Here is an 11,479-nt window from a genome sequence, read left to right on the forward strand (position 1 = left end):
ATCGTGCGAGTTTACTGGCTACAGAATAATATTTTTGTTTGGTGATGTGTTCTGAAACGATTCGAGTCGTTTTGAACATGTACACACAGTGAAACGAAGAGTTCGGACATGATTTGAAGCTTCTGAAAGTCTCGATGAGTGTTGAATCTTGAGGCCTCGCCGGGGCTTCGGTCTCTAAAGTTTCGATGAGTTTCGAAAGTCGCGATAGATTTTGTAAATTTTAAAAATCATGAAAGTCTTGGCGAATTTTTAAATCTCTCGAATCGTATCGAAGTTGAGATTCAAACTCTCGCCGCTACTCTTACCGAGATACTCACATTGTATCGTCGAGTGTCTGGTCTAGAAGAAACGAATAGAGTTTAGTTAGCAGCGTAGCGTATTAACAACGGCACGGCCAACCGAGTTTGATAGTATTATTAAATAGATTAATAGAAAGTTATATTTTTCGAATGTATCCTTTTTAGGGGAAAAGATCCATCTATATAGAATATAATCATACCTATTTATATATGCAATGTCTTTTTATGTTTTAATTATCCATGTGATTAATCGAAGTTATTACATTTACGTTCACATTTCGTTTCTTATTAACTTATGCTAATATAATTACATGTGTGCATATTAATTAGAGTTCACAGTCCGTTAGAACGAGTTCGTAAGAATAAGCCAGATCACGTGCCTTTCTGAACTATGTTCCACACAATTAATAAATTAAATAGTCATACCACCTGTAACCAAAATATTACCAAATCTTTCAAAATGTTGGTGAAAATATTATATTTCCGATAAATACATATAAATAATTCTCAACAGCTTCGGTTACATAATATGCGTCGCTATCTACCAAGTAAGAATTACGTCAATTACAATTTACAACGGAAGAAAAAAAATTATACCTAATTCAGCTACTTGCTTTGATAATCATTTCTCGAATACGCGTGTCATTTTGCTCACTAAAAGGTATTGCAAGTTTCTTTAGAAAACGGCATACAATATAGTACCATTTGGCAGTTTCTTATCAAGCATTCAAAAATGACACTAGTAGGTACTAATAATAATGTATCGCGTGAGTTTACGTCAAAATCGGATCTGCCAATCGCGTCACTTTTGACGAAGTCTCTTCATAGTAGTTTCCGAGTTCTTCTTACCATTAATTCTACTTCAAGTTACAAAAATTTGTGACACATTAATTTTTATATATCGTTATAACATTCAATCTTGGTGCAAACATTTATCGCGTTGCGATAAATCGTCTATCATATATCGAGATCACATGTTTAAAGTAATTCTATACTGAGACTGTAATCTCCTGTTTAGAGGAATATTACTGAAAGTATATTTGTTTACATTTAGAAATCGTTTTTTCACTCACTAAAAGATAAGCCTGTATTTACGTGTGCCAGGAATATCGTCAGAGTCCGATTGATAACGAATGATGTAGAGACACCGAAAATGTTATCAATAGGTAACCTGCATATATCTGCATATATCTAATACTGTATATATCTAGCAGAAAATTTAAGAAGGTGGGTTACCAGAGTTTTGTTGCGCAACTCAAATATTTACTGATAAACTGATATAGAGCAACGCAATTTCAAAGCTAAAGTTATCATTTAAAGTGCCACTACTTACTGACTGTAAAGAAAGATTGATATATAAAAATATTAACGTTAATATCATCGTTTGGAGAAACGTATTCGTTGTCTTCGTATGGACGCAAAATAATCTTCAAATTTTCGTTTAATTTTTATTACAATATAATTTTAACGATCACTAGTGCTGGTTTATGCAAAAATATATGCGCAATTCAATAAAATATTGATTCTTTATAGGTTATTTATGAGATAAAATCCACATATACTACGTAGTCCGGTTTGGAGATCAGTAGAATAAGGCAGGGATAGTATACCATCAGCCGGTAGGCATCTGCCTGACCTAACGTGTCTATTTCTCCTTAACATATCATACGATGCAACTGTTCAATATTCGATTTCTACGAATGATGTTGCATATCATTATGCATGTTTCTAAAAAAAAAAAAAAAAAAAAAAAACGAAGTAACGTAAGAAATAACGAATTTAAATATTCCTTCAAAATTATTACATTACAAAATTGTAAATTCTTCGTAAAACGAGAAATAAATGATTATTAACGGATAATTTAGGCTAGATAGAAAACATGAAATATAAAAGATAAGAAACAAAAATAAAAAGTCATATGATATGGAGATATCAAATTGTATAACTGCTTTAAATTCACATCGAGTCGCTGCGAAGATATTTTTTATTTTGTACATGACGTAAAAAAGAAAATATTTTCGAAAGAATAGAAAAACTGATTATCTCTTGTTTACGAGATTATATTTATACTCTAATAGTACATCCGACATTTTCGTCAGCAACAACTAATTGATTACGAAACTGAAGGAAAGAAATATCGCATGCATCGTGCACTTTATGTTTTCTGTATTATTCTTCTTCAATTATGCAGATCATTTGTTGGATTAATTAAGGAAGCATTAATCATCTGCACTCGCAAATTCCATAGAGCGAGCTTTGATATTCTTTTATACATTGTTGTTGTGAGTAGACTGGTTTGAAGTCTATAACTTTTTTTATAAAGTGTCAAAGAATTTTCATAATCTTCTGCTCTTTTATTTTTTATATAAAATAAGTTGTTGGACATGCATCATTGGATTAACGGTTAGAGGATCTTACACTTGCATACGTCCGCGTGAACAAGTTTGCTGATTTCTAGGGAACATTGAATAATTTTTAATCTTATTTTTTTACATTTTAGTCTTTAACTGTCATCCGACAATATACATTGAACCTGTGATAATAAATTTTAGTATGTTGAGTCAAATCGTTATCATTCTTTCGCAATATACGTATATCTAACATACTCATCGTGTGAATGACGTGCTGCATCGTTACATAAGCGTATCAATGGGACGGTAATTTTAATTTTATCTGTGTCGAGTCATTGACTTAATCATTGACTAAATACAGAATAGACCTGACACTATATGGGATTTATTATGGAATTTATTTATTCATTTGTATCTCACATTCTGAAATACCGATCACGAGAAAAATCAGTGTGTCTCTTACGTTTTCTAGGATTTGCTACAACAAATATGAGAATTATATTCAATTCAATCGTCGCGTCGCAAGCGATAACGAATTTGTCATCTTATGGGATATCGTCACACGTAATACTGTAATAGTACATTGGACGAGGTACAGGATGTATTGTCCTCACGGCAGCAGGAAAGTAAAGGATAACTCAAAACTGATCCGATACTCACGATTCAAAATCCCGCGCAAAATGGCCGTTACCAACGTGTTTTATTTCATATTTATTTACTGTCAGCGACTCTCCTCATTGGATGAATCGTGAATAGAAACCAATATGGCATCAAAAAGCCGCGTAAAATACACTAAAATAAACGTTACATGTTAGACAAATCTATGTGTTAATCTATGATTTTACGTATGCATAATTTTTGAAGTGATAAATTCATAACATCCATAGTATCTTAATCTACCGGGGTGGAGCCAAAGAAATGGATTTTGGATGTGCACATTCACTGCAAAGAAACGTCAATTCCTGATTCTTTCATTTAGTATTTGAAGAGTTTGCGCGTTTAAAAGGACACTTTAATCCAATTAACTCCCTAACATTTCACCCTAACGATCGTAGTTTCTCAACGGGTGAAGAAGATGGTTTATGTTCGTATTAATATATTTGATCAATCTTATTTTAAGTACTAATTTTATGAAATAAAGATAAATATAGATGTATCAATTAAATGAATGGCATAAATTATTTTTTCTATTCATTTTCTTGGTATAAACATTAGAGTAGAGGCCTGGTACAATATGTCAGAAATAAAGATTTACTATGTTATTTAAATTTATTGTTCATATAATACATCATTTTTGTAGCAAAAACATGGAATAGTCCTAAATATTTAAGGCACGTAGGTGAATTATATTGAATATAAACTTATTTCTTATTTTAATAATTTAACACTAACACCTTACACTCTCATTTCCTTTCTAGTAGAAACTGGTACAAAATTGTTAGAAATAAACTCTAAATAGTGAAATATTTGCACAGTTGGTAAGAAAAAGTCCGACATTTTGTGTGAATCAATTATCCAGGGTTTCTACTATATATTAAAGTATATATTTATTCCAAACGTAATCTGAAACCAAAAAATTTTCTCTCTGCCAAAAGTTAATTTTTACAAATAAAATTCGATAGTAGAATAAATTAAGAAATATTTCTGTTTATTAAGAAATTAATTAATTTTATGATTGGACATGATCGCTTTGTAGCGCTGTTATTTATATAATTCATCAACATATACAAAGTGAAATATAATGAACCGTCAGTTTTCTACGACGTCATATTTATAAAACAGTGATTCTGGTAAGCCTGGATTTTATCAAAATCTGTAATAAAAAATATTTTATCTTAACTGTCACTTATTCGTCGTTATGGAAAAAATATATCTAAATTCTAATATTAATTATTGCCAATAGATTTTATATTGCTCTAAATAATGAAGTAACTTTGAAAACTGTTGTTATTATTATCTTAAATTTAAATTATAGTTTATCGTAATTTAATGAAAATATACATATAAAACTATAGTTACTGGACATTTTGTAATATCAACAAGTACTTAGATTATCAAAGTAAATCATCAAAATATCAAATTATTGCTACAGATGATTTTTTAACCATGGAGCCTAGTGAAGAACAAAAATCTACATCAGAAGAGCAGAACTCAACCAAACTATTGAATATTAATCCAAGACTATATGCCGAGCCAGAAAGCCATTTGCAGAATCTTGGGTTTACTGTAAATAATGGAAAGGCTAGATTCAAATTGGATGAGGATGCACCTTTGTACTGTAAAACAGCAGTTAAAGATGTTTGTGCTGTTGATGAAGATGACACATCATTATCTTTTGTGGTGCTAGGTAAAGATTCATTGGATACTATCCAACAGTCATCGCTTGCATCTTATGTTGATATTCAACAAAAGTGTATGTCTATTGTACGTATCTGTTAATTGACTAAAATTTAATGTTCTAAATTAACTCCAGTAGACTTGTTTAAATTTTATTTTATATGTAGGATTATAATTCTATGATAGCGTCATGGGATTCAGCAGAAGTACATCAAAAGTTAAATGAGGTGTTACAAGAAAACACAAAATTAAAGGAAACATTAAAACAGAATAATATAGCTATGAAACAACAATTTAACACACTAGTGACGTGGCAAGAAGATATTATGAGAATACATCAAAATCATAAGAAAAAATTTGCAGAAACTAGAGAATTAATAAACTACCTTAAAAAAGAAAATACGGACCTAAAAATGAGACTTAGCTCTGAATTAACTAGTCATTCGGAAATGGGATACGAGGTACGTTATATCTTTTTTCTTTATACATTTGTTAATATTGCTATTCTATTGTAGTTTCTTGATGCAAGTGACAAACAAGATACAGCAAGAGAGGAAAGAGTGTCTATTCCTGAAAATCAACTTAGTGAACAAGTTTGTTGTGAATTAGACTCGATATTGAATGAAAATACAGACAAAGTAAAGATACTAAAGGAAGGTGAGACTTCAGAATCCATTGAAAAAACTGTAGAATCAGAAAAAGAAAACGCTGATAATAAACGATTTTTCGAAGAAGAAAAAATCGCACTTCAGAAAGAGAGAGAAAATCTTGAAGAAGAAAAGAAGATGCTTGACAGTCAAAAAAAGACCTTGGAATTAGAATACAAAAATTTAAACAGTGCTAAAGAACTTCTACAGCAAGAAAAAATTAGTTTACAAGAAGAACAAACATCTTTGGACCAACAAAGTCAATTATATGAAATTTATTATAAAAAGTCTTTAGAATCAGAAAAGGAAAAATTTCAAACAAAATATAACCAGCTAATTGCTGAAATTGGTGTGATGCATGAAAGTGTACAGAAAAAAAAAGCATGTATAAAAGAGCTGCAGAAAGAATTAGCACAATATGTAAGTATGATTTATTCAATAAAAATTAGAATCAAATACTTTTTTCTAACAATAAATGCAATAATAATCTTTCATTATTAATGTAGGTGGAAGATAACAGTTTGCTGCGAACACAGTTAAGACTTCATGAAGAAGATTTTGGACAGGAGAGAAAACTCAGGGAGATATTATTACAAGAGAAAAATGCGCTAAATGCAGATTTACAAAAACAAATAGAATTTAACGAGAAACTACAACAACAAATTAAATCTCTAAGTACGTGTGGAAGACCTGTAAGTTGCCAAATGTTTCTATGCTTTATAGATATATAATTTGACTTCTTGTGATATATCAGAAATTATGTTATATCTATTCAATTTCAGACAGACATTATTGAACAATTACAGCCCCCACTGTTATCATTGTCATGTCCAAACTGTAATTGTACATTCCCAAATGTACATTTACTGGAAACTCATGTTAATGATTGTTTAAGTTTAGACTAGTGCAAAATCTTAAAATACATATTTTGTTAAATATGTGTATAATTATAAAAATAGAAATATTGATAGATATAAAAATGTTTCCATTAATGTTATATTAGACAACATACATTTTATTGTAATAGAAGTTGTAAATAAGATGAAATAAAATTATTTAAATTTTAGTATTAAATATAAAGTGCATGATTTATTCCCTCCAAATTCTGACACGCTTAAATAAAAGAAAAGGATTTCCCTTATGATTTAATAACGAATTCAAGTATTTAACTATGTTAATATCGAGAATCCGTTAAAATAACATTTAGAAATATGTGTGAAAAGATATATGTACTTATTACAAAATGATACATATAGACTGAAAGCTTTTCTTTAGTGAAAAATAGAAAGTTTTTCATTTTCCTAACTAATTATTGAGATGCATAATTTGAAGAACAAATAAAACTCGCATGTGAGATTGGAATAATAAAGAGAATATATGTTTATGTATGAGTGTAAAGATTCTTGAAAACGAAAGTCACTGTTATATAAAAGTTTAAACTAACATTGGCGCACTGGAAAATTATTTCGAACTTGTATATATCATATCAGAAAAAAATACAAAAATGATTTCGTCGCTGGTATTATGAACACTGTAAGTAGCTTGTAAGCATTTTTAATAGCTCCAAATTTTAATGCAAATTATTTAAACTACATTGTATGAATATAATGATATTGTTTGGTTTCTATATTGTATCATAATTAATCTCGAATTATCAATGAGTGTATATTATAGAAGATTATATTAGACAATTTTATAGGTTTCGTTCATAAAAAAAATTCTTATGTTGGTATTAAATATTCTTTTAGTCTTCTTTTCTTAGTTTATAATGAGTTATTAACGAAGAAATTTTTACAGTAAAGTTAGAGGAAGAGTCGTAAATGGAATTATATTTTCATTTCGCATAAATTAATATCAGCGAAGATTAAAATTTGAAAGGAATTGGTAAGAACATAGCTTTCATTGCTGTTGGTAGCACTTCTATAGCGTAGTATGTTTAAACTGTTTTCCGTTGAATCACAAACGGTTAAACGAAAGATACGTTTTAATCTCGTCGGCAGCCTAAAATAAGTATAAAATAAAATAGCGATGTTGCAGAAATACAAAGCATGTAATGCTGGAAATACAGAAAAAAATCGTATTATCCGCGCTGCAAGACATAAAGAGTCGCGTAAAAGTTACAGAGCAAAGGCTTTTAATGAAAATCGCAATATATCAAACACTGCGATAAATATTCAAGATGAAAGTTTGTATTAAACTCTATTAAAATTTTATGAATAATTATTAAAAATTGTTACTATTGGTTAATTAAAATTTAATTTCAGAAGCTCAGACTGATCCTGCTGTAGAAAACCGTCTACTTAGACTTGAAAAATGGAAAGCCGAACGTGAAAAACGTAAGAAGGTTGAACAACGTACAAAAAAACGACCGTTTATAGTTGGAGTTGTTCATCATAAAATATATTCGCCAATTACAACAACTACACCAGTTAATACACTTACCACTACTTCTAAGTCTGTTCCTAAACGAGTAACAAGGGCGACAGAGAAGCGATTAATGAATAAAGCAAACGAGAAGAAAAATGCAGAAAATTCAAGTAAGAATTTAAATGTACCAAATAAAGATCAGAGAAATCAGAAAAAGGCAGTGAAATCTTTCGCCCCTGAGGGACATAAATTTAAAGCTCCATCAGGGTTGCCTAAAATGCCATTATTTGGGAAAGTAGTCGTACAAAGTATGTCACCTGCCAGACTAAGTCAACTTTTAAATTCTCCTACAAAAATGACAAGGGCTAGTATTAAAAACCATAGTACAGAGTTTATTGAAGAAAAGGATAATTTATCAGTAACTGATACAGAAGATAGTTCTGTGGAATCTATATCATTAAAATTATCAGTTAGTGATAAGGAAACATCAAGTGATAGTGAAATACATAATAATAACAGCATCACAGCAGCCTCTTCTTTAGACAATAATATGTCTACATTTATATGGTCAAGTTCTCCATGTGAACCAGCTTTTTTTTCACCTCATATAGTTTCTAGTCGTGGAAAAAGCAATGCCAGAAAAGAACAACAGTTAAGACGAGGTTTTAGTCTTACTCGTTCCTCGGACAACGATATTCCTACAAAAGATACAGTTATGAAAAATTTAAATATTTCGATTGAAGAAGAAGAACGTACTGCACAATATTTTCATTTTCTTTTGAATAAAGAAATAAATAGATTAAATGAATTATGTGAAAAATGGACAGAAATCAAAACAAAGCCTGACACTACAGATGATGGTCAGTATGAAATAAATCAAGCTATTGGGCAAACAAAATTGTTAATAAGCAAAAAGTTTGAAAGATTTCGAAGATTAGTTAATGATTGTGAAACAGGAAAGGGTGAAATGTTAGTTACATGTAAGGATTTGCAAGGATTTTGGGATATGATGTACATAGAAGTGAGAAACTGTGATGTACGATTTGAAAAATTAGAAAATCTTCGTGCGCATGCTTGGAAAGAGGAGGAATTGTTTGCTCAGAGACCAGTTGCTAAAAAAAAAGTTGTCAAAAAGAAAGTTGTATCAACGAAGCCCAGTTCTGTTAGAGCTTTCTTAGCAAAAAAGAAAATGAAGTTAAGAAATAGTGGTGATGCAAAAGAACTTAAATCTAAGTCTATTAATTCCAGCGAAAATGAAATTATATCTGTTAGAGATGATAAAAGATTAAGTTTATTGCAAAAGGTACAATCATCTGAAACACCAAAGATAGCAAAGAGTCCATTAACAATAATAAAGATAAGTCAGATGTGTAAAACTCCAAAGATTCAGTTAGATGATTCAATATCCTACATTAATTCTAATCGAACACCAGGAAAGAGTATATTGAAACAACAAAAAAATTTTAATGAAATAGAATCAACAGTAAAATCTGCAAATAAAATTAATTTTAATGATCATATAATTTTAAATGAAGTATCAATTGACGAAGAAACACAAACAAAGATGGATTTAGCTGCAGTATTATCAAAGATAGATAGCTTTGATAGTACAGAAATGAAAATTAACGCAGAAAAAAAGCTTTATTTTGATGACAGTAATTCTGACGAGGATGATTTTGATAATGAAGACAAAATTAAAAAATCTCTGGGAAGTAGAAATTCGGCAGACAGGAACATTCATAAAATACCGATTATAAGGGTAGAAAAAGCTACACCATTACAAGAAGTAAATAAACGTTTTAATACACCATTCAGGAAGATCACCAGACAAAATGCAGTGGATGAGGATGAGTCAGTGTTAGATGGAACCTTCACATTAGATAAAACTAACAAAGAAACTTCAGACGATATAGATTTAAGTACATTGAATGACAAATTAAAAAAATATTCTATAAGTAGCAACGAGGAAACAAATGACCAAACTGACAATGTAAGAATATTGAGAAATAGAATTGTTACTTCAACAGGAACACCTATGCCTAGGCGAAGATCTTCTAGAAGAGTATCTGGCAATATACAAGAAACAGAATATAAAAAAAATGAAACTCCTATGGATAGGAGAAGAAGAAAAAGTCGTTTTAAATTAAATGCTAGTAATAATGAAAAGACAAATATAGAGTTGTTGTGTTATAGTTGTAATGACATATGTCTGGATAAAAGTAGTGACAAGAGAAGATCCACAAGAAGTGTAAAATTTTCTGGTATAGGTAATTTTATACAAAGTACATAATATTTTGTCTTTAAATGCAATGTTTAAATGAACATGTTTTATTTCAGAAAAAGAGTGCAGTAATAGGACAAATAAACCAACCCAACCTTTGACTCCTCACGTTAAAAAAAGTAAACGTAAAAGTAGGAGTATGTCAATGGAAACCTCTAGTTTGGGAATAGAAGAGAAATGTAATTAAATAATTTTATTTTAGCTTTTGTTAATTTGATATTATGTATATATTTTCTTTTATAGATATATATTTGTATGTAATTATAATTCGATTTTAGCGTCCCAACGTATCAGCAGGAGATCGCAAAACAAGAAATTATAATATTCGGTATTATGAAATTTGTGTAACTGGCTCATAAAGGTACAATAAGTTTTTACGATTTCTAATTGATATTTGATATGGATTATTTTTATTGCAACTATTGCTGTTGTCCAACCTTAATGTTTTATTTTAGATATATAATAGGGGCTAAATGCATTTTAATTGCATAACATATTCTTTACAAAGAATTAAAATAATACTTGCACATGATTTAGATTGAAAATTTATGTGTATTGTATAATTTATGTACGTTAATAAAACGGAATTATCGTTAAGGTGATGTTCATGTGGATATATGCATATTTACAAAGTTGATGAAATAGATAGGCGCTATAATTGAATATCAGTGAATAATATATATATCCAATAAATATTTCTAATCACGCGTTTCGTATTTGTTCAAGTTAAATTAGATTCATGTTAATTTAGGTAATTCTGTTTAGAAAATATTCAAAAATATTTTTTATTGACCTTATCGTGATAGATTATGGTTATTTCCTTGCATGACAATATGACTTCTTGATTTATCAAAAACCACCGTCAATTTTAATCGGATCGCCAATGAAGTCATCCTGAGAGATTTTCCCTTGACTGACTATCCATTTAGGAATAAAGATTAGCCAAACGCAGATTAATTGCTTTAAGGTCATATTTTCGCTCCTCTATATCGCGCATCAGTCAGTCAAGTAACTCTTCTCGCTCTGGATTGTTAACATCACGGACGTTTTCAAGCTTTTCGTAATACCCCCAAAGTCCACCTGAATCTTCAGACGGACACATCTTTTTCCTCTTGATGCATATCGGAACATGCGACAATACCTGATCGGATAATGAATCACATGATCCCAATTAGCCCCAAGTCATATACATAATTT

The 11,479-nt window shown here is 30.0% G+C and overlaps 2 protein-coding genes across 3 annotated transcripts; both read left to right on the top strand.

Annotated features, from left to right (window-relative positions):
- The first annotated feature begins 809 nt into the window (after positions 1-809).
- LOC117233614 (optineurin-like) lies at positions 810-6,708 on the top strand. Of its 2 annotated transcripts, none has more exons than XM_033494089.1 (6): positions 810-1,526; positions 4,743-5,074; positions 5,155-5,448; positions 5,503-6,054; positions 6,141-6,326; positions 6,417-6,708. In XM_033494089.1, exons 2-6 carry the CDS (start codon positions 4,757-4,759, stop codon positions 6,537-6,539), a joined length of 1,473 nt encoding a protein of 490 aa, XP_033349980.1. In that variant the 5' UTR covers positions 810-1,526; positions 4,743-4,756; the 3' UTR covers positions 6,540-6,708. The 2 variants fall into 2 exon arrangements, with proteins under 2 accessions (XP_033349980.1, XP_033349979.1); XM_033494088.1 differs by lacking the exon at positions 810-1,526 and adding an exon at positions 4,204-4,440.
- Positions 6,709-7,477: 769 nt separating this feature from the next.
- Positions 7,478-10,879, top strand: LOC117233590 (disks large-associated protein 5-like). Its single transcript, XM_033494044.1, has 4 exons — positions 7,478-7,819; positions 7,899-10,268; positions 10,339-10,461; positions 10,561-10,879. Exons 1-4 carry the CDS (start codon positions 7,663-7,665, stop codon positions 10,602-10,604), a joined length of 2,694 nt encoding a protein of 897 aa, XP_033349935.1. The 5' UTR covers positions 7,478-7,662; the 3' UTR covers positions 10,605-10,879.
- The last annotated feature ends 600 nt before the right edge of the window (positions 10,880-11,479 follow it).

Source organism: Bombus vosnesenskii, unplaced genomic scaffold (assembly GCF_011952255.1).
Source record: "Bombus vosnesenskii isolate JDL3184/JDL3185 unplaced genomic scaffold, Bvos_JDL3184-5_v1.1 scf7180000013297, whole genome shotgun sequence".
In the NCBI taxonomy this organism is placed as follows: Eukaryota; Metazoa; Arthropoda; class Insecta; order Hymenoptera; family Apidae; genus Bombus; species Bombus vosnesenskii.